General features: G+C 43.2%; 1 protein-coding gene across 3 annotated transcripts in view; it reads right to left on the minus strand.

Annotated features, from left to right (window-relative positions):
* The window catches only part of LOC306923277 (FYVE, RhoGEF and PH domain-containing protein 4-like), a 93,076-nt gene that overhangs the window by 22,234 nt on the left and 45,769 nt on the right, over positions 1 to 25,073 (minus strand). For 2 of the 3 annotated variants that reach the window (XM_079501315.1, XM_079501314.1), the window contains exons 3-5: positions 6,935 to 7,090; positions 5,750 to 5,800; positions 3,936 to 4,173 (exon numbers count right to left, since the gene is read on the minus strand). In XM_079501315.1, coding sequence (XP_079357441.1) covers positions 3,936 to 4,173; positions 5,750 to 5,800; positions 6,935 to 7,090 — 445 coding nt within the window. The remainder of the gene's footprint in view (positions 1 to 3,935; positions 4,174 to 5,749; positions 5,801 to 6,934; positions 7,091 to 25,073) is intronic. The other variant, XM_079501316.1, reaches the window with a different exon arrangement.

Here is a 25,073-nt window from a genome sequence, read left to right on the forward strand (position 1 = left end):
CCCCGAGTGGAATAGCAAGAGAGTGGCGACACGCTTTGATCTCGCCGCAAAGCGGGTGCCTATGGGCTATAGTTCCAAACATTGGAACTATCCCATTGAGATAGAATGAGCACTTCCGCATTCCATTGTTACAATGGGAGTCAACGCTAGTACTATATTACTCTGGTCTGTCCCTAATATGGACACAAACTATTTTCAGATGGCTCTGCGGCCAAATTTAGACACACAATTTTGGGAGTCCTAGACATGAAAATGTTTGAGAACCACTGATCTAAAACAAGTTGATTAACTGGAGGCTCACTGAGGATACATACTAGTCCCTTAAGAAAACAGGAAGTATGATTAAAATAGAGGAAGAACAACAGCGTGATGAGACACTATGGATGAGTCATTCAGGCTGAACAGATGAACATCGTTGCCGTCAGAAACCTTGTATCTCCATTCTCTGTAGTTCAACCTTCTGCGTTTAGCCTGCTTTTCCATTAATTTGTGCCCTACTTCATCATACCAGAGTGTCACACAAAAGAAGTGAAAATAGCAGATCTGCAAACTTGATCTACAAGCTTGTGGATCTGCTATGTCACTGTTCACTATTTATAAAATGTTTTTTTTAAATCATAATAATAACAAAAGGAACGTTGCAGCAAGGACATGCAAGGTTTTCGCCCGACAGCAGCAACATCCTAAACATACAACACGGCTACAACCACTTGCAAACAAGAGAACTTTGCAAACTGCCATTTGTATTCATGCACAGGTCTTTACCACCATGCTGACCCAGACGAGAGTGGCATTACAAACAGCTGAATGTGCACTAAGGTATCCTCAGCAGGCCCCATGGAGGCAGCTAGCAACATTGTGAACCAGATTGCTATTTTAGTAGGCTAATTACTTTTCCTGGAAGATTGCAGGGCTTTCTGTTTCACCACTAGAGGGGGCTAATGCTCTAACATCATCAACATAAAATGCGATACATCCACTCAGTTCTAGTGGTGGTTTCAGCCTGCCGCTCATAGACCAGACCACCATTCATAAGAGTACCAGCTGATTTTATGAACCGGAAGTAATAATCAATAGTTTCCGGGGCACTCTCTAAGGACTTTGTTTTTGTCAGAAGCGCTAAAACGGCATCGTAAGGTCGCGTCTCTTTTTTTTTATTGAGCTAGGAAACCATGGATGTTTTCTATGATCACATCAATCTGAGCTTTAATTCTGAGAAAAACGCAGCTAAAGATCGTTGCTAAAGATAGTCTGGACGCAGGAAAAATATTGAATGAAGTCACAACACGGAAGCAAAGCGATGCCCGGTGACGGAGAGCTCAAGAACTGGTAAATATAATATTTGCGATGCTGGATCGCATTATAACATTAAGGGTGCGTCCGATCAAGTCCTAGGCGATTTGTGCCGATTAATTTAATCCATCCGAACACGCCCTTAGCAGAGATTGAGTTAAGTAAAAGATTGCCTCAATATCTGCCACAATATCTGCCTCTGAGATGTAGTGGAGTAGATGTATAATTGTATGGAAGATTGACTCGTCTCTGTCAGGTGGAAACTGTTACTTTTCAGGATTCAGGATTTTTTTTGTAAAAGTAGCAGATTGACAAGCTCGAAATGTGACTCTCGAAAGTCTAAATGCCGTGCTTTGAGCTTGTGACGCTGTATAAGTAGGGCACTAATTTATGGAGATGTCCCGCGTGACAGCAACAATATATCAAGTAAAATAAAAGTACAGTACTTGGGTAAATGTACTTAGTTCATTTTTACCACTGCTCGGTTTGGCCTATGAGGAAAACATATAGCGGCAGAGAGAGAGACCATAAGGGTGCAGAGAGAGAGACCTTAAGGGTGCAGAGAGAGAGACCTTAAGGGTGCAGAGAGAGAAACCATAAGGGTGCAGAGAGAGAGACCTTAAGGGTGCAGAGAGAGACACCATAAGGGTGCAGAGAGAGACCTTAAGGGTGCAGAGAGAGAGACCATAAGGGTGCAGAGAGAGACCTTAAGGGTGCAGAGAGAGAGACCATAAGGGTGCAGAGAGAGAAACCATAAGGGTGCAGAGAGAGAAACCTTAAGGGTGCAGAGAGAGAAACCATAAGGGTGCAGAGAGAGAACCCATAAGGGTGCAGAGAGAGAAACCATAAGGGTGCAGAGAGAGACACCATAAGGGTGCAGAGAGAGACACCTTAAGGGTGCAGAGAGAGACCTTAAGGGTGCAGAGAGAGACACCATAAGGGTGCAGAGAGAGACACCATAAGGGTGCAGAGAGAGAAACCATAAGGGTGCAGAGAGGGAAACCATAAGGGTGCAGAGAGGGAAACCTTAAGGGTGCAGAGAGAGAAACCATAAGGGTGCAGAGAGGGAAACCTTAAGGGTGCAGAGAGGGAAACCTTAAGGGTGCAGAGAGAGAAATCATGAAATGATCACAGGCGCATGCAGCCAGACAGCAGTGATCCATCACCATGTGAGTGTGTTTCCCAGCTCAGTGTAACACATTAGAGAACTGGCTGAATGTCGTGTTTCTCTGCCGCCTCAATGCTTTTTCCCTTAAGTTCACTGTATGAGCGGCTGGAACAAGAGCACTATTGTTTCTGTGCCACCGATAGCCTTTCGCCACCAATAGGCTCCCTCCCTCACACACTAAAACCTGAAGTACTGAACCAAAGTTTGACCGTTGACAAAATAGCACAAGCACTGTAGCAAAAGCTATTGAACGCACGCACGCACGCACGCACGCACGCACGCACGCACGCACGCACGCACGCACGCACGCACGCACGCACGCACATATAAGACTAATATAAAAATTATACAACCGACCATCATGTCCACAGTCCAAAAATGGACGTTAACATAATACACACACACACAAGTGACTCGACAGATGGATCCTGGAAACAATAGATTGTCGAAAGAGACTTCCTACCTCATGCCACTGGGTTTCATGTTACTGCAGTGAGTTGTGGCCCACGACTGAACGAGGAGCTGAGTTTCCCCGAGGCTGAACGAATCTCCTCTCATCCCCCTTCGCTATAGCACTGGATGCACAACAAGGCTGAATCTGTGTGTCTATGTGTCCGAGTTAATAAATACCACTGAGACAGGCTGGAACCGATAGTGTAGTTCTCTAGTACATTAATATACTACTTCTGCTTTTTGAGGCCTTGAAATAGTAGAAGGGAAATGTTAGCAAAGACAATAATATGTTCCGCAGTCCAGAATGTCCCTGGTTACCACAGCACAGCCCCTTAATGAGGCTGCTCTGTTGTGAACGCTATAATGAGATTGGGATTTATTGGGATTTCCACAGCTTGACCCTCTTCTATCATTGTAAATTTCAATGCCATTTAAAGATGTGGGGGGTAATTAAAACCGTTGACCGACTCGGCAAGATTGATTCAATGAGAGCAGAGTCCACAAAAGCACTTGAAGTGAGCAGAGACAAAAGCAGACACCACAGGCATAAAATCGCTTGATCCTTAAAAGGGACACCCACGCGGAAGATTGCCGCGTCGGCCAGATTCACGGAAAAGCTTGCCCCAGTGGCATTCTGCCGCGTGGGTGGAGTTTCATTTCCATCCACCAGCTGTCTAAAAACCCGGAAATTACGCTAAAGACAGCTTCCGTTGGCCACGCATGGAAGTTCAAGTGTGCCCAGGCTGTTACTGAGACAATATGTAGTCCAGGAAGTATCCCAGATTGAAAGGTAAAAATCACACCCGTGTGAAGTGAGCGGCGCTCTTATCATCGTACATCATCCATTCATTGTCAATGGGAATTTAATCTTTGTCATTGAGTACAACAATAGCCGATTTGCTCGTCTACATATGACGTAGATTCTCCATTCATTGTCAATGGGAATTTAATGTTTGCGTAAGATAGATGACATATTATGACCGATGATGATGATGATGATGATGATGTGTAAGGGACTCACCATTTTTTCTCAAAGCTGTTGATGAGGTCTGTCACTTTGGAGTGTTTGTCTCTGGATCTGTCCTTGTTGTTCAGGGCTGCCCCTCCCCCTCCCTCCTCCATGCTGCCTCTGTGCAGCGGGCTCTGGATGTGAGCCAGCGGGGACGAAGACAGCTCCGTCACTGGGCTCTGGATGTGAGCCAGCGGGGACGAAGACAGCTCCGTCACTGGGCTCTGGAGGTGAGGCGGCTTCGGAGGCACTGAAGCAGAGACAAAGAGGAGAAGAGTTCATTCTGTCGACTAAAACTACGACGGAAAATGTTCGTCGACAACCTTTTTTTAACTGACGAAAACTAAATAAACTATTAAAGCAATGATGACTAAAAGTAAAATCCTTTTTTGCTACTTTTGAAATATGTTGAAAGTGAAATGTGACCTATATAAATATATTCCCAATGAGAAGTGTTAACAAGAAATAACTTGGCAATACAAGCTTTCCACCTGACATGTGTTGTTAATAGGGATATATTTTAAAAGCTTCAGTATACACAGGTTATGAAAATACATAACAAACTGAAAGACATGGAATTAATGATGACCATGATAGCATATATGGCCCATTTCAGCATGGGCTTTGAGTGTAATTTAACAGTGTAAACTCAAGAGGGCAGCACAAGCCACTTTAAAATCTACCCTGGCCTCAGACCAAGGACTCTGACCTCTTTTGACACAAATCATGCTTGCTCAAACTTACTTAAACATTTAAACCCGGTGTCACCCAGACTGACTTTATTGACTATTATGGTGAATTAAAAAAACATGAGCTCTTGGTATATGAATTTATTTGTTTTACTTAATTTTATAAGCTGTCTTCATGTCAGTTAAACGTTAACTAGGGTTAACAGGTTCCTGTTTGGTTTACAATGGCTTCCACGTCTGTGTGGAGAAAGATTTACCTACGTCAAATAAAAGAGGAATGCAAGTCAAGGTTCTTCTAACTCCATCCTCTTCTGCTTTCACTGCGTCCCAGTGGTGGTGTGCAGAGCATGTGCTCACTCACAATGTTGTGAGTCATGACTGAGGCGTACACTATACTGACCACCGTCAGTTTCAACCTAATACAAGGCGTTTGTCTCTGTTAACAGTTTTTAAATTCTATATATATGGTGTAATTCAAAAACGACTGGGTTAATTGTCTTGCATATCCTCCAGACAACTATTCCATAATCTACCGAGTCTGGAACTACTGCACACCTCCCGGAATCCGAGAAAATAACCTGTTTGTCATCTCCATCAAGTAAATATATTTTTAGAGTTCCCATTCCTCCGATGCAAGCTATATATGTTTCGACTAATTTGATTTCACACAGACTGTATGACGGAAGCATTTGAAAATTGTGTGAGTCAACAGTCTGGCTCCAGAGACTATGATGACGTCCATGACTCATTGATTCATGCTCATACTCACTGTTGATGATCTGTGCAACATATCCAAATAATACATAATGCATTCACTGGCAATAGATCCATTCATATAGTCACTGTTAATATAATGTACATTTATAATGTGAATCGTCAGAATCAAATCTATCTAAGCAGAATCAATTTACAATTTAGGCATTTAGCAGACGCTCTTAATCCAGAGCGATTTACATTAAGCAAGAACAAAAAAGCATGGGAATACATCACATATATAAAAATGCATTTATCATGAAACATGCATAAGCTAAGAACGTAACTAGAACATATGTATATAATGACACTATACCTGTACATATAAACTATACATATGCTATACTATGCTATACTAGAATCTATGCTCTAGTCTTGACTCACTCGTACTTGAAGCTCCCCTCACGGTCTGTGTTGCTGTATGCTGAAGGCTGCCTGAGGACCACAGAGGTACAATGTTTTCTGTCATTTCTCATGTCTCTTAGCTTGCACTCGTTCCATTTTCACCTTGAGCTATAGCCTGTAACTGCCTTCGGCTGTAAAGAAACACACTTTACTCTGCCCGGCTCTCAATGGCTCTGTGGAGGGGGGTGTTGTAACAACCCAGGTCACAACCAGGAAAGGAAAGAGGTCGCAACACCTACGTATATGCAGTGCAGAACGACAGCGGAGCTAACAACAACAATGCAGAGCTCAAGACCCTGATGCTAGACGGGAGGGTGTGGAAAGTAAGCAATTCAGGAGTCCCGTGTTGGTTACAACCACACACGGAGATTTTGAAAACATGACCAATGACAAAAAACTCCCATATCTGCTGGGCGAAGTACAACAATGTGCAAACACAGCAGCAAGATTTGTGAGTTGCTGTGATAGGAGAAGGATATCAAACGGAACACAACCACCCTAAAGACTAATCATTGTGTATATTCCTGCACTATACCTGCATCCAGTGATCTTGGTACATAGAAATTGATCTATTGAAGATTCTGACTTTCAAATGTACATCATTTTTGTTTTGATTGTATTGCTGTATTGTTGTATTGTGCTTTCTGCTTTGGCAATGTAAACGTATGTTTTCTCATGCCAATAAAGCCCTTTGAATTGAATTGAATTGTTGGTGTTGTTCGCATTAAACCTCTCCTGGGTTTCATTCTTATGCTGTGTTCACGCTGGCAGATACAATAAATATACAAAAATACAAAGCTAAACAGCATATCTGTCGTTTTGTATCTGAAGTGGAAGCCAGCTCAACTTATTTGTAGCTTTGTAGACGTTGTAGCAGCTACAAATGTCAGGTGCATCTTTGTATTTTCATGATGCTGGCTTGCTTCCAGCAACTGTTGTTGCTGCTATGACACCTGAATTTACTCCTGGAGGTCAATAACGGTTCATCTTATCGCACGCACACACACACACACACACACACACACACACACACACACACACACACACACACACACACACACACACACACACACACACACACACACACACACACACACACACACACACACACACACACACACACACACACACACACACACACACACACACACACACACACAGTACCTTGTGGTTTGGGCTGCAGTGTGGGCCTGCTGCCAGGGGCTGTTCCATTGACTCCTGGCCTGCTCTTCTCTCCACCTGCAGCTCTCTCTGCTCTAGTCAGACAGGCTCTGACGCTGGGGGGACTGTTCTGACTGCCCAACGAACTGCTGCCCACAGCTGAAACACACACACACACACACACGGAAGCGTCATTCAGTGATGCTCAACCTTATGACCCTGACCTCCCAATCTCAGGGCAGACACTCTAACCACAAGGCCACTGAGCTGGTCCCCGGCCGGGTCAAGACCTGTGGTGGTAAACATTTTACCACCACAGGCCTTTGGTATGTAATTAAAGTTTTCAAATACTTTTTTGTGGAGTAGAAGTAAAAGTACTGAAAACTGGAAAAAAAACTCCAGTAAAGTAAAATAAATACCTCAAAATTCAATTTCAATACAGTACTTGAGTAAATGTACTTAGTTACTTTACACCACTGCCAATAACAATGGGACCCAATGGCTCCCTGCTTGGCCCTCAGCATCAAGAGTTGGATTGGAAGTCCCTGCGACATACTAGCGTCATGTCCAGGGAGTGTACCTGTACATCAAGCTGCCTCACGCTACAGAAACAGGATGTAGACTCCTGCCCTATGGGCCTTATGGCTCTGCAAGGCTTACTTACTTAAGTTGCAACCTTATTAACGACTCTATCCTCCTTCCCCGGGAGACTTCATCAAAAGGAAAACAGATGTTGTCTTAGGACTAGGTCAACCTAGAGGGGACTGAGGGTGCAGCCCACTTTTGGACAAAATGTCCTGGTAGTGCAGCATGGAAGTTTGCTGCGGAACAGTCTACTAAAACTATACCATTCAAGACTGTCCCAACTGTCTATATATAGTATATAAAATAGTATATAAATATAGTTCAATATAGACCCCTGGGGGGGGGCTCTAGTCAATGAAGTATACAGGGTGCATATGGTTAATGATGTCAAGCCATGCTCAACAAATAAACACATCCAAGCATAGATTAGTTAGTGTCCGTTGGTCAAAGATGTTGAAATATGGCTGAAGAAAGAGGAAGACAATATGTTGGGTCATTGACTGTGACGTTAATGCTGACACAGTATGTTCTCAATTTGATATCAGTCCAACTTGTCCTGCTGTAGGTTCGGTATTTGTAGTGCTGCCCCCCATCCAGTTATTACACTGGCTGCCCGGGGCACAGTCCGGAGAAAGAGAAAAGGAAGGAGAAAAAGTGAAAGACAGCTTTGATCCTCAAAGGGAGTTTGTTCCACAACGTCAGTGCCAACACAGCAAAGGCCTGTCCTTTTAGGTGCTACCCCATGGAGTCTTCATATACAACTGAAATAATGACTTGTACGTCAAGTAAAAAACATGCGTGTGCACTACGCGTGTGGCGTTCTCAGCCTTTGTCATATGTAAGAGAGGGGGAAGATCCACGGAAAAATGCTTCAGAACCACTGGCCCGATGCATTAAAAACAGAAAGTGATTTCTCTGACAGATCATCATACACACAGTGATTGACAGCTCATCATACACAGTGATTGACAGCTCATCATAGTGGCACATTCCACCAGGGCAGGTCAGGTTGTGGCCTCCTGGTGGCCAATGTGAAAAGGGTGCCATTTCTTCTCACGCCTTGGATGGCAATTGGATGATTTGAGGCATTTTGTTCCAAAAATGTGTTTAGCAAAAATACACCTGTTGGTGGCGCTATAACAGGCCAATGTGAAAAGGGTGGGATATATTCCTCAGCCTAGTAGGAAAGTCTGTGAAACAATTCATGTAAATTGCACGCTGCGTTCATGATTTGAGGCATTTTGTTCCAAAAATGTGTTTTGCAAATATCCACCTGTTGGTGGCGCTATAACAGGCCAATGTGAAAAGGGTGGGATATATTCCTCAGCCTAGTAAATTGCACGCTGCGTTCATGATGTGAGGCTTTTTGTTCAAAACGGGCCGATTTGCGGGATTATTGGACAGAATCTGGAGGAGTAAAATGTGTTTTTCAAAAGTCGGCCTCCTGGTGGCGCTATAACAGGCCGTTCTGGAAAATGTGGGGCAGAGGTTCATCGTTGGCATCCAGGGAGTGTGTGTGCAAAATTTGGCATCGACCGGGTTAACGGTGCCGGAGATTAGCTGTACACAGACGGACGGACGGATGGACACACACGGACACACACACACACACGGACGGAGTGCAAAACATACTCTCTCCCCATGGCTTCAGCCTGGCGGAGACAATAAAGAAAGTCAGCCAAGATAGATTCGTGGTTCACAACCTTTTCTGGATTAGAGGCCCAGTTGAACATCTGGAAAGTGGCCAACCCACTGACCACTTAACACAGCAGCCGCATGCACTTCAAAGAGCATGTTTTATTTGAATGATCAATCAATCGATTGTGCTTGGATCAATGGAACTACTTTAAATAAAAGAGGTAACATTTGTAATGAATACAATGTAAATTTGTTCAGTCTGTACAATACAATATAACTTATACAATTGGTTGTATTTTGTCTCCCTGCTCTTCTATTTAGATAGTGTCAAAAGGTCATGTCTCACCTAGACTCAGGATCTCTTTTTTTTTAACGTTTTGTTTATTCATTTTTTTGTTTTTTACAAATGCAGAAATAATTTGAGAAATACAAACAGAGTAACACACACACACAAGAACAAAACAACACAAATCAAATCAAGACCAAAGAAGAAACAACAAAAAAAAACAAAGAAAATCCAATATAGTCATTATACAAATCAGATCATGGTCACAAACATCATCCAGACAAGACAGCTATTCAGGTTCAATCGGGGGCATGAGTGTAATGCGGTCAACATGAGACAGAAAAGGCTGCCATACTTTACTGAATTTGAGCCACCTGATATATATCGCATGAATTGTAACCATTATTACTGACATCTGACATGAATTGTAACCTGATGGTCAAGATGCAATTTATCTCCTGAGCAAGCAGGCAGGCTCAATTAGCTCAATCGTAATGAATTGCATTTTTATAATGAATTGCATTTTTATAGGGCTATTTCAAAGTGCTCAAAGCGCTTTACAATGGTTCATTCATACATTGGGAGGTGAAGCGGCGAACAGTCGAGGCCAGCGTCCTCACTTGCCACATTCACACACCAACAGTGGCAAGCTCACACCGACCGACTCATTGGAGGCAATGTAGGGTTCAGTGTCTTGCCCAAGGACACTTCGACATGTGGACAGGAGGAGCCGGGATTCGAACCGCCGCCCCAGGGATCATTGGACAACCTGCTCTACCTGCTATCTATTGCTCCATTAGGCTCCATTTAAAACATTCACACAGCGAGTCGACAGCAGGACACTTAACAAGTCACACTGATGCATCACATACTGTACACTACAGTATATCGTATATCGGCCAGAAACCTATTATTTCCATATTCTAACTTAACGTAAAAAAAAAAAAATCAAAAATCAGTACTTTTTCTACATGTTTTTATATGAAAGGTATATTATTAAAAAAAAAGTCTTATTGTTTTGCCATATCCTGACAGCCCACTAGTGGGCCCCGACCCACAGGTTTAGAATCGCTGCAATAGACCCTACAGTACCAGCTAATGATGTCAGGCTTCACCCTACCAGCTGACTGCAGTACTGACAGATTAAATAACATTCACACGCACGCACGCACGCACGCACGCACGCACGCACGCACGCACGCACGCACGCACGCACGCACGCACGCACGCACGCACGCACGCACGCACGCACGCACACGTGCGCACACAGGTAAACCCTTCATGCGGTGCCATCTTTCCAGAAGGACAGAGTGGTGGGTGGTCTAGTGATGTTATAAACACAGAGGCTATCTATTGCTCCATTAGGCTCCATTTAAAACATTCACACAGCGAGTCGACAGCAGGACACTTAACAAGTCACACTGATGCATCACATACTGTACCTATTATTTCCATATTCTAACTTTTTGTTTTTTTCCGTAAATGAACGCACCCAATTGATCATACTACAGCTTCACACAAAAGCGTCAAAAGCGAAGCGACTTTCGTTATTCTTTCATTTGAATCCTGAAAAGTAACAGTTTTGGACATACTGTATGAGGTTTCCACCGGACAGAGACAATATACTACACCAGGGGTTCTCAACGTTTTTGGCCGGGGACCCCCGAAAATGCTTTGGCAACGTCTCGGGACCCCCGCCCCGCCCCCTCCCGACCCCCAATATAAATTGACTGCTACAATAACCTTAAACCATTTTGGGCGGGAACCCCTTTTGGTGTTTTAAGCATTGTTATAATTTAGCTATTTAAAAATAGCAGATCTACAAGCTCATAGCGCGCCACCGAGTGGCGCGCTACGAGCTTGTAGGTCTGCTATTTTTGAAAAATCGTGAAAATAAAATAAAAAAAATAAATCTTTTTTCTTTTTTGAAAATAATTTGGGGACCCCCTAAAATAATTTGGCGACCCCCCGAGGGGTCGCGACCCACGGGTTGAGAACCCCTGTACTACACTACTACAGTACACTGTACATTGCAGCAATCATTATGCCAGTGCAATTAATAAAGATACGTTGTTTGTGTCCATGCTGTATGCTCCAGAGAGCAGAAAAGGGCACACGGTACAGTGGAAACAGCAGTGGACTATGTTGTAATACACATACAGTATCAGAGTCAATTGTTTTCCAGTGTATCCACTCTTTAAAAGTGTGTCAGTCAGATACATCGTATCGGTCTGACCTCTGTCTGGCCCCCGGTGATGGAACATGGTAAAGTGATGTTCTGACCCGTCCTACTACTTGTATGATCTGCTCAATTTTGAAAAGAAAAATGGCAAAAGAATGATCCGTCTTTTTACATTCACTGGACATACTGAGCTATAAGTTATAATATAGCAAAAATCATGATAATTGACTGCAGTGATACGTACTGTAGGCCTACATGCACGCTGTGTTCCTATTTATAGTTTTATTTATTTCACATGGAAGAGTGATTTTCCGTCCCAGTGGTATGAATCTTGATTGTTTCCATAAAACAATAAATAGATTGTGCTCTATCAATAGGACTGAACTGTCCTTTTACATTTATGGAACAGACTGTATTTATAGAAAGGAAGGATTGGCCGTCTAGAATAATCTTAATTTGCCATTTAAATATAAATATTGCCGGCCATCGTGGCTCTTTGGCCATTTGGCGATGGATGAGTTAAAAGAAGTTAGCTGAATTGTTTTTTTTATTACTATAATAATTATTAGGCTATTAAATGAAGTAACACAATATTACAGTATGTAGATTTATAACCACTACAATACTATTCAAAGTCATCAGTGTGCGGTTTCCCCGAGAGCAGCCTTCTGCCTTCTACTGTCCTCTTGTGCCTTGCAATAAACAAAGACACACGCACGCACGCACGCACGCACACACACACACACACACACACACACACACACACACACACACACACACACACACACACACACACACACACACACACACACACACACACACACACACACACACACACACACACACACACACACACACACACACACACACACACACACACACACACACACACACACACGCACACACACACAGGCCAGATCGGTCAATACATTGATCACATACAGTAGAAAGAAGGATTACACTGATAGATAACGCCTAGCTGTCAACTCCAGATACTCACACTGCAGCACACAGTTGTGTCACATGTCACAAAATGGCATCATTCATTCATTTGTTGGAATGAGCGAGTTGCTACAATCTGTATACCCCGAACTGATGTGGATATAATACAAGCGTATGGTGACAAATTGCAGGCAAGTGACTTCCTTGGCATCATGAAACAGTACACAACAGTAAACACTTCCTTGGCATCATGAAACAGTACACAACAGTAAACACTTCCTTGGCATCATGAAACAGAGAAAAAGCTAATCATGTACTGAAACGACGAGGAGCGACCTCGCCCCAGAGCTTCTTTATACGGTTGAGAAGCAGGAGTTAAACTATTAACACCTAGTCCACCAGCATTTATTAATAACTTTGATATAATTCACGCCAGCATTTCCCCTCGTTCAACTCATGCATGATGCATGTTCACCTGTTTACTGTCTGTGCTGCTAAAACATGATGGAGGAGGATCACCGTGGGCCGTGGAATAAACCTTGTTTTGACCAGAAATGCCATCTGGGACAAGGAATAGGAGATACAGGTGATTGAAAGAAACAGATAGAATGGGTGTGTATGCGCTAGGGGTGTGCCGAAATATCGATATTGCGATATATGTCGATACGTCCTCCCGCAATAAATAATCGATTAAAAAGTAATAATAATAATAATTTGAAATAAAATAATGTTGTTCATAATGAAGTGATGAACAACATGTTTAGAAAGGTAGGAAATGACAGCTAAAATAAAGCAAATCCCACTCTCACATTCCACAGCAACCAGAAGTACTGAATTACTGGATGGTGATTTGTCCAAACAGCTTTGTGGGAATACAAAATGCAGAATGCATTTCCCCAGCAGTGGACAAGTCCACTGACACCAGTGATAATGGTCAGTTGGTGGTGTTTGTGAGGTATTATGATGATACCAGTGATAATGGTCACATTGGTGGTGTTTGTGAGGTATTATGATGATACCAGTGATAATGGTCAGTGTTAAATAGCTCTATATTGTGGTAGTAATCATTGCTAGAGAGTGTCTGTACACTACAGTAACACTGGTCTCCCAGTCTCTCCAACGCTGGGGCTCCACTGTAGCCATCGGGGGTCCGTCAGCATCGCTTCAATGCAGGGAATGTTGTTCCCCTTTTGAGTGGTGCAAACCACTCCAACAACCAGCTTTGTTTGTATCCGTGTTTGTGTGTACCTGTACGTGGGGCCCAAAAGAATGAGCATGGTTACTATGGTCACTGACATTAAGTCAGACCACAGCTGATCAGGCTATATAAGACCTTGCACCACTCAGTTCCCACGGGTGTGATTTTTTAATCAATGAAGGGTGCGTCTGGACGGCGTCCCCAATTCGCCCCATTTTTTGACGCCATCCAAACGCAAGCGCGACGCAACACAGTCAGTGGAGCCCCGGCATTAAAGAGAAAGTGTATTTTCAGGTTAGATTAGTTATCCAATCAGGAGAAAGACCTCCTACAGGATGCAGGATAGACAAGTGGAAGTGATGCCACAAATAAATGAACAGACACAATCTGGAACACTCTCAAATTAAAGCTGATAAATGGGCACACTCTCCTGATTGACTGAAATTGGCAACCCACTTGAAAATGTATGTTATGTTTATTAAAGAGCTGGAGAGACAGGGAGACTGAACAAAAACTCTATAGCAATGATTAATATCAGAATAGACTGTAGAGGCTAAAAGAAGTTCTATCATTCCTGCCTCTGGAGAAGCTCAGGTATAGAGTGGACAGAGCCCAAAAAAACTTTGTCCTGGCTTGGAGTGCCTTTGTGGAGTTTGTTGAGGACTTTTCATTTCAGTGAACTGTAATCCGGACTGTGTCCGACTATGTCCCTGTCTTGACTCTTTTCGATCTATGATTGTCCGCTGCTTTGTCCCACCACTTTGTTTGTTTTGTTTTTTGTTTTTGTTTTAGCCTAGGGGGGAGGGGGGGGGGGTTGTATATGTTTGTGTGTTTTGTGTGTTTTCTTGCATACATGTGTATTGTCATGTGAAGAAATGTAAAAATAAAGTTTACAAAAAAAGAATAGACTGTAGATCTTATATAGTATATCATGTATCGTATATAGTCATATCCTCGAAAGGTTTTAACACTTTTTCAATAAACTAAACGAATATGTCATTCTGCTTCTGAATCACAACAACACCCCCCCCCCCTGCACGCGCACACACACACACACACACACACACACACACACACACACACACACACACACACACACACATGTACACACACACACACACACTAATACAGAAACTTAAATGTACAGCTCATGAATGACTGCATTCCTGAGTGAAACACAATGACCGATGTGTCACACAGCATGCACAGTTGCACACAGTGTACCAGTCTATTTATAAACAGCACCCAGCACATGAAAACATATAGTGGGCATAACTCGGGTATAAAAATGTCAGGGGAGCGTGGTGGGGCCGGAATAAGTTAACTATACATCCACTATGGTGTCCACAACCCTCCATTTCATCTCATCAACAGTGATCTTTATCTAAAACCAATCTGGAGGACAACATGCCACAGAATCATACAGTCCTATTTTTGCCAGTCCTGACCCTAATTAAAGGCAACGACTGTCTGCCTTGAACTGGTCCCACGCTCCGTGTGCGGAGGGACTTTCTAAACACGTCCCTTAAATTATGATCAATCTTTAAACGCTAGCCTCAGGAATTCCTCTTGATTATGTGCCTGGCTTCCTCCCACGGCCACATTAAGCACCACATATTTAAGGAAGCATCCAGGAACGAGTTCCACCTCATAATGTACATTTTTGGCACAGAGCGGAGACTCCACCCGCACACCATGAACCCTACCCCACCCCCCCCACACACACTCACACTCTCACACACAAACATACACAAACACACTTGTTTGTATTACTATATTTGAGAGGACATGAACGTTTTAGGACAGCAATATAGTTTTTTTTTGATTAAATGTTTTGGGGGTCAATTTGAACCTAACCCTAAAGCCGAAAATAGCCCATGTCCAAGCCCAAAAGGAGATCGGATATTTTCAGTGCGCAACAGTGCAACATGGCCAAACAACTCCTAAGAAAACATAACCCCAACTCCAACACCTAACAGAATCATTTCCTAATTGAAAGCCTAACTTCCCAAATCTGTCACAAAACAGTACTTTTGGGGACATCCGCACGCACGCACACACGTGCACGTGTGGATGCACACACCATTCATGAGATGAGATTGCAGAGGGTTCACTTTTCCACTGGCAAACTGGCTCTCTCCTGGGGTTGTTATAAACGGTGTCAAACACCAGCTTCTCTATTGTAAATCACCTCTAGGTATTCAGACCACAGTGAGGCTGTTTGTATGAGAGAGAGAGAGAGAGAGAGAGAGAGAGAGAGAGAGAGAGGGGGAGAGGGAGAGGGAGAGAGAGAGAGAGAGAGGGGGGGGGGAGAGGGAGAGAGAGAAAGAGAGAGGGAGAAAGAGAGAGAGAGAGAGAGAGAGAGAGAGAGAGAGAGAGAGAGAGAAAGAGAAAGAGAAGAGAGAGAGAGAGAGAGAGAGAGAGAGAGAGAGAGAGAGAGAGAGAGAGAGAGAGAGAAAGAGAGAGGGAGAAAGAGAGAGAGAGAGATAAAGAGAAAGAGAAAGAGAAAGAGAGAGAAGAGAGAGAGAGAGAGAGAGAGAGAGAGAGAGAGAGAGAGAGAGAGAGAGAGAGAGAGAGAGAGGGAGAAAGAGAGAGAGAGAGAGAGAGAAAAAGAGAAAGAGAGAGAGAAAGAGAAAGAGAAAGAGAGAGAGAGAGAGAGAGAGAGAGAGAGAGAGAGAGAGAGAGAGCTGTTCACATGGGAACTGCGCTCTCTCTATTCAATTCGATTCAATTCAATAGAGCTTTACTGGCATGAGAAAACATGCAGGCTATACGTATTGCTAAAGCAGGTGCCAAATAAAAACAATCGACAATTAAGTGTAATTAAAATGGAAAACAGTCACATTGCAAATTAGACAAAATAGCTTACACAAAAAATCTATTTCTCTCTCTCTCTCTCTCTTTCTCTCTCTCTCATTAAAAACTAGCTGGCAAAAACCGATGCAAATTAGCAGCCATCGCAGCACTAAATAAAAGCATGTGAACATTAAGTTGTTAGTGGACACAAAGGGGCCCATTCTGGCTCATTTCAGAGCAGTTTGCAGTCTCTTAAAGAGGACGGAGCCTCTCAGAGTGACAGACCTGCTGCTGGTGTAAACACATGGAATGAGGAAAGGATTCCCTGACAATCCAACCTGTGTTGACCAGCCAGGGGCGGAAGAAGTACTTCCACTTTTACCCAAGCAAAAGTAGCAATACTAGCAAAAATACAAGTAATGTCAGTATTCAAAATGTTGGTTAGCCAATGAGATGGCGTTACTGCAAACCGTGACATATAGCTTGGTCTATATTAAAGTTCTTAGTAGTGTATGTCTTGAGTACCTTAGTACTAAACACTGGGAAAAGTAACTTGTGTTTAGTAGATTACTCTTGCTAATATCCTTTATACCGTTGGAAAGCTTGTTTATACAGTAGTCCATTTAAATAGTGGAACATGCATTTGTGGGATGAGCGCCCATGACAAATCCGTCAAATCTTCTCTTCCCATGCCAAACTTTAAGCTTTATTCTGCTGTTGCTATTGGCATCTCTGGTGTTTGGTGGTGGATCGGACGATTGAAATCAAGGAAGAAACGATGCACATTGGCAACTTTACAATTTCACATAATCTACCAAACATACATTTCCAAACTTTTTTGTTCGATATTTACAACACTACTGAACTGTCCCGGGAAGGAGATGAACATTTGAAGTGGAACTCAACCTCGGGATTTTGTCCTTGCGTTTAGTCTGGGAGGACTTGGCTGCCATGGCAACTGCCTTCTGAAGATGAACATTTATTTTACTGCAGGACTGAGGCCGGACGCGTCTGCTTCTCTCCTAATAAATCACTGCTGTCGGGCAGAAACCTGCTATCTCCGTGTGTCAACTTTTTATGGTTTTTCGTAAAAATTAATGCCCTACAATGAAGAGTGCCTCATAAAAGCTTAACAGCTTAAATAGCCGGTGTACAAAGGTCACAACAACGCGTTACTGTACATGTGAGTTTGCAGAGCTGCTATTTTGCCTGTTTGTGTGAATTTTTTTAAAGTCAAAGTTAAAGTCTGGTTAAAACTCAATCTGCATGTTTTATAAATATTGAACCAATGAGAAAAGTATTAACGAGAGCTTGTAACTAATTAACTACATTAGATCTATTGGAACACGGATTATTTTTAACGGTTTTGGATATACAAGGTTTCGAAGAAATGTATAAAAAGACCTACAGTACAGTACAGTACAGTACAGTACAGTACAGTACAGTACATGGAAGGAATACAATAAAGACATAGCAATTGTAATAAAATAAAATAGGAATGAAATAAAGGTCTAAATTAGGTTCAGCTAGTAGCAAAGGAAAAGACATAATCTGTCAAGCTAACACAACATACGGTAGGACTAGGACTGTTTTTCCTCTACGCACGCACGGGCGCGCACGCGCACACGCACACACACACACACACACACACACACACACACACACACACACACACAGGAGGCAGTCCCGGGAAATGCTTAAAATAGTCTTCTAAGCTGACAACTTGGCTTTTTAAATTAACTTTTCTACAAAAGGAATCAATTTTATCCATATTCACATTACACACTACATATTGAAATCCAATCTAACAGCAGACTTTGGCCTTTCAACAAAGGCCACAATGTTTAGAAAAGGTGCACAATAAATGATCATGACAAGAGGAAACATGCCATAAACGAGGAAAGAGGCGTTACCTTGGCATTTCATTTTGTCCACTCCACTCCACGCAGCTTTTCAGCCAAGTTAAAGAGACCTGCACACCCTGCCTTTGGTGGCCTACCTACATCAACCACTTAAGCCCTATTTACAAAAATGGTGAAACCAGGTAGTCTGCAAGCTAAACAAATGCCAAAAATAGCTACTCCACTCCAGGTTTAAAGTTGTTAAATGACTCTTATCTTTCCCTCTACTGTCATTCACTGTCTCTCTGAGGCAATGTGTGTGTGTGTGTGTGTGCCAATGCTCTCAAACCAAGTGTTGTTGCATAAAAAAACAACGTCGACACACCTGTCTCAGTGTCCCCACCCTGTCACAGGCAGCATACATGTTGGGGAGTGTCTATGAGTGACACATACAGTAGCCTTAAGCTGAAAAGCTGCATTTTTTCGCCTCAAATATTCAAAGCCTGCTGTCTCAAGGCAGAGCACAGTCAGCACACACAACTCTTAACACCTTCTTGCCTTGTACTGCCAAACCAGTTACCATACCACAGATTCTCTCTGATCTATTTAATATATGGACCACATTCGCCGCTTAACCACTTAAACCCTACGTAATGTTAATTAGTCCCCATTTGGGCCTTACCCTGCTTTCCCTCTACACCAAATAGATTAGCTGACAAGAGCAGATCTACAAGCTCACATCTGCTACTGTCAATGAATGGTTGTAGGATGTAAAGGAGGGTGGAGGGGGGGGGCATTTGACATTTGAAGATTTTCACCTATAATGATTACTGTACGGTATGTCCAAATGAAAGTGCTTAAAGAGGAACAGCTAGGCAGAAGGAAAAAAAATGAAGAAGTCATGGTTAAACTGAAATATCAGCATATCTTATCAACATTATTTGACTTTAGTCTTGAGCCCGGTCCTGAGCCATTGTCTCAAACCTTGCAGGCAGAAGGAAACACCCTGACTAAATGTTTATTTCTTCCTAATGTGCAGCGGTAGGTGCACATGAAGCCAGCTCTAGAGTGCAATTTTATAAAGTATATAAACAGTGTCACACTCCTCAGTGGAGGAGCTGTGAGAACATGTCACCCACCCACACACATTGGTCATTCCCACGCTGCCTGCATGGGTATGCTTTGGAAAGGAAACCCAAACACTAACATAAGTGTCCATAGAAGTTCACTTTTGGCCACTGGACTTGGACCGCTATTTTCTGTCTACTACACCAAATCTTAACAAAAGCATCAGCGTCAACACTGAACAGGAGAATCCAAACTTCAAACGACAGCATGATTGAGAAACACAACAAAACTCACCCAACTGCCTGAGAGACACGATCCCAGTGGCACAGAATGTCTGAGCATCCACGTTCTGGGAGTGAGTGAGTGAGTGCGTGCACGTGAGAGAGAGAGAGAGAGTGTGTGTGTGTGTGTGTGTGTGTGTGTGTGTGTGTGTGTGTGTGTGTGTGTGTGTGTGTGTGTGTGTGTGTGTGTGTGTGTGTGTGCGTGTGTGTGTGTCCCAGAGGAGCGCTAGAAATGGGAAGTTTAGTGGTTGCACGAGATCTTCCCAGGCAGGCAATGCATCATGAGTGACTCAGCTCAGTCAGTGTATGGACCAACAGACTCCTCCTCTCTCTCTCTCTCTCCCTCCCTTTCTCTCTCATGCATGCGCGAGCGCGCATGCACGCACGCACACACACCTTAAAAGACAACCACTGTATAAATAGATAATTCTATTTTGGGCTGATGGTCCCCCCCACAATAAATAAATACAATAAACTAGAAAAAGTGCCCTTCTGGGCACAGGTCTCCACCAGGAGGATAGGAGTGTGTGTGATGTTTGGCAAAATGTTTAGGAGTAATATAAACATGTTTTTTGTTTGTTTCTTGCAAAAAAAAATCTTCATTTTGTTGAGGAAATGCAGAGCCAGATCACTCATAGCATCTCTGAGGATAGAATTCTGGATGAGCAGGACATGAGAAGGCAATCTTAGCTAATCAGTGTAGAATCTGAGAAATCCAACAGGCTCGTCTTGATCACATGACTACAGAGATCATGTGTACCGATTTGCGTGAGATTTGGATGAAATCTGTGCGACTAACATAAACAATGCGTTTTGCAGAAATCGGCCTCATGGTGGCGCTATAACCGGCAGATGTGGAGGGATGCAGGGAAAATGTTTGTCCATGGTCTCTAGGGAGTGGGCATACATAAATTGTATACAGATCGATGCAGTTATAGGTAAAAACAGGAATTGGCCTGTTATAGCGCCACCATGAGGCTGATTTGGGGGAAAAATAGTGGCATGTCGTCCTCGGCCTAGTGGAAATGTGCGTGTATAATTTCATGGAAATTGGACACTGTTTGTGATTTGTGGCATTTTGTACGAAACGGACCAATCATGTGAGCTTTGGAAGCCAATCTTAGCCAATCAGGATGGAAGATGGGAAATTGTGCAGATCCGTGTTGATCACATGACTATGGAGATAGTGTATACCGAATTGTGTGATGTATGGATAAAATGTGTACGAGTTATCTACAGAAATGTGTTTTGCCTAAATCGGCCTCATGGTGGCGCTACAACAGGCCGTTGAGGAATATTTGGGGCAGAGGTTCGTCATTGGCATCCAGGGAGTGTGTGTGCACAGTTTGGCATGGATCGGGCTAACAGTGCCGGAGATTAGCTGATAACGGACGGACGGACGGACGGACGGACGGAAGGACGGACGGACGGACGGACACACGGACGGAGTGCAAAACATACTGCCTGGTGGAGACAATTAATTCACTTATTACACTTATTACTTATACTTAATTAACACACTTTATAATTGCACAAATGTCATCTGGGGCAGGTCTTTAGGTAGATTGGTAGGGCTCAGTGGCCTGATAGATCTGTCTTTTTCATGCGGGTGGAAGATGCCCATCAACATTTTGCCACAAAGTGGGGGATCTACATTCTCAATTAATCTGTTGGTGGTAGTGCAGCTGGTTTGAAGTACATGCATGACCTTTCCCATTCTTTTCTCCCAGACTAGTAGTCTAGTTTCCTCCATAGTTTCCTTAACGGAACAGGACCTGAAGGTCCAGATGGCACTTGCCTGGAATGCCTAGCACAAGGATGAGGAGTGTGGAAATAATCAGACCTCAAAAGGCGGCTGTTTGTAGCTACAGTGAGTGGAGTCAGTGTTGCCATATGGGGACAATACATTGACCCTCATAGTACAGCTGGAAAGGGACCTGGATGGAGTCTGTTTCCAATTAAATGAGAACACAGCCTTCTGGGTTAGAAACATTGTTGATAGGAGGAGATATGTCATGATATGGTATTTCTAGCTGACCCCCGTCTCCCTGGCATCTCTGCTGACTGACCTGATATTGTAATCACAGTAGACTTATATCTCGAAGATTAGGTAGACATCACTGTCTGACAGGTATGTGGTTGACATCAGCTGGATGGTCCAAAGGTCTGATCCATCAATGACAGTGACATCTGCAGCATTCCTCCCGACCTGAAGTGACGTCTTCAATGTGGACATGGCTTTCTGAATGACTTAGACTTAGATCAATAACTTCTTTCAATGTATTTAAATAATTAAATTTAGATTAGATTAGATTAGATTTTCACTCATCTTCTAACACTGTGCTTATGCTTCTTTTTTTTTTTTTATATATTTCTTGGACTTTGTCTTTCTACAACTTTCTGCTGGGGGGGTGGCTATCTATTTATGGGTTGAATCAGTGGGGTGAGAGCGGCTATCTTTGGGAGAGCTTTTGTTCCGTTTGTCTGTATGGATGTACTGTTGTATGGTTTGTGTACTGTATGTATTGTTCATCTGTGTTGAGGACCCCCTCTAAAATGAGATGAGGCATCTCAAGGGGCTTATCCTTTCAATAAAGGTATATAAATTTGCATTCCATCCTCTGTGTACATGGCAGTTAAGACTGGTGCCAGCTCATAGGCAAAGGGCATCCTCCACAAGTCCACATGAACATCACAGTCACTAGACAGGAGTACGGTGACCGCGGTTGAATAGATAGAATTTAGGTCATACACTTTGGAGTGTATCATTTGAATGGATTTGGCTGTTTTTGCCACCATCTTCACTTTAGATGGGATGGTCTTGTAAAATACCTTTAACCATGGTCTTTTCAAAATCTTGCAAGATTGTGTCTACATTGACAACTGGTGTGATGACCACATGTATGAATACATCTTGGAGAAAGTAATGCAATCTCATAATCCTATTTTTGGGGGAAATGCTCGGTGGATGTTTGGTGCAAGATGCTCAAGATAGATGATCTGAAAGGGTTAATATGCAACCACCTGAAAATAAATATGCTACAGTTTGTGTGTGTGTGTGTGACGCGGCTTGGCCTGTTGTAGCGCCACCATGAGGCTGATTTGAAGTGGCATTTCTTCCAAAGCCTAGTGGGAATATGCATGCACAGTTTCACCACAATCGGACGCTGCGTTGAGTAGTTGTGGCGATTTGTACAAAACTGGTACAAAGCGGGCTACTCCTGAAAAGTTTAGAAGCCAATCGTAGCAAATGAGGGTGGATTATGAGAAATCAAACAAACCCGTCTTGATCACATGACTATGGAGAGCATGTGTACCGATTTGCGTGAAATTTGTAATATTAGAAAATGTGTTTTCCTCCTGGTGGCGCTATAAAGAGCAGATGTGAAAAATTCCAGGCAAAGGTTTTTTCCTTGGCATCTGGGGAGTTGGCATACAAAGTTATCCACAGATCCGTGCAGTTAGAGGTAAAAACACTTTTCGGCCAGTTATGGCGCCACCATGAGGCTGAGTTGAAAATGTTCATGTGGCATTTCTTCCTCTGCCTAGTGGGAATGTGCGTGCACAATTTCACGGAAATCACACGATGTGTTCATGATTTGCAGCATTTTGTTTGAAACTGAGCACTCCTGCGAACTTTGGAAGCCAATCTTAGCCAATCAGGATGGAGTCTGAGAAATCTGAAAGACCCGTTTCGTTGAATGGCTCTAGAGAGACTGTGTACCAATTTGCGTGATGTTTGGACAAAATCTGTAGGTGTACTGTCCAAAAACTTGTTTTGAACAAAGCGGCCTCCTGGTGGCGCTATTACAGGCCGCTCTGGAGATTTTGGGGCAGAGGTTCATCATTGGCATCCAGGGAGTGTATGTGCAAAATTTGGCATCGACCGGGTTAACGGTGCCGGAGATTAGCTGTTCACAGACGGACGGACGGACGGACGGACACACGGACGGACGGAGTGCAAAACATACTCTCTCCCCATGCCTTCGGCCTGGTGGAGACAACAATCTCCATGTAAAGTACAGATACTCGTTGTACTCGGGGGAGAAAAATTTAGATAAATGTAAGGCTTATAATTTAGTACCAACAGAGGGATAAGAAGAATCAGTGATGTCATCAAGACATATTTGATCTATAAAGCACTCATCCAAAATAAGTTAAAAGGTGCTTCATATGAAACTAAAGAATGAATCCGAAGAAACAATCAAATAATAACGATGTACAGTATACAGCTCTCCCTTTGTCAGTGACCAAGAATGCAGAACGCTTCTTAAGATCACATTTAGAGCGAGGGCATGTTTCTACTCCACATGATTGGTTCCTGCACCACCAATAAAACTACTGATAAACATTTCGTCGCTGTCAGGTGGAAACCTTGTATGTCCAAAATGGTCACTTTTCAGGACACTTTGTGTCCGGGTTAGCTCAGTCGGTAGAGCTCTCGCCTTTGGACCAAAAGTTCATGGGTTCGATCCCGGGCACCGCCAACTCAGCGAATGAGTAGCACGGCTTGGTGCAGCAAGTCGTGCGGGAAGGACTGGGAGCTGATGGTAGGTGTGGCGCTCCACCCCAGCAGTCCACCTCCCAGGGGTCTAGCCGAGCGCATTGTAACAGGGTGTTACCGGCTGATACAGACAATAAGCCACTCCCGACCTACTTCTTCAGGAAAGCAAGCTCTTGTTAATACGATGAAAACATTGACTCCGTTTTTCAGGGATGTTCAGTTACATTTGAATGACTTTGGATCAAATGTAAACAAAGGTGAAATCTAAAGATGAAGGATCAACGTGAAAACAGTCTAAGTTTGTGCTCGACCGTTTTCCCACTCCCACGAGAATCACTACTACTTAACTGTACACCCACACCCACTCAACCCAACACACTCCACCCGCCTATGGTAGGCATTGTGGTTTGATTCTAGTGACAATTAAAAAAAAAAATGCAGTTATAGTTTCATAGTTTGGTTTTGTAGGATATTCGTAGGACTTTTTGTATCGATATTGTGCTATATTGTACATTATGTGTTTGATGTATTCAATGTATTCCCCCACACACACTTTGAGTGGCAGGCACACCCACGCATCCACTCAGATACAGTACGTGCTCCATATATATACTGCCCAGGGACAGGGATTATTGTGTCACTGGGCAGTATATGCAGCACATATGATTAGCTAATGATTAGCACAGCATGAACTCTATGCATCCATCCATGCACTCACCAGCACCACACTACATGACATGACATCATACACACGTAAGTACCGCAATGGAAATAAGCCGTCAGCTTTGTTGGGTCATCCTATAGATTATGGTGGGTCAGAT

This window comes from Electrona antarctica (genome assembly GCF_951216825.1).
Source record: "Electrona antarctica genome assembly, chromosome: 5".
Classification (NCBI taxonomy): Eukaryota; Metazoa; Chordata; class Actinopteri; order Myctophiformes; family Myctophidae; genus Electrona; species Electrona antarctica.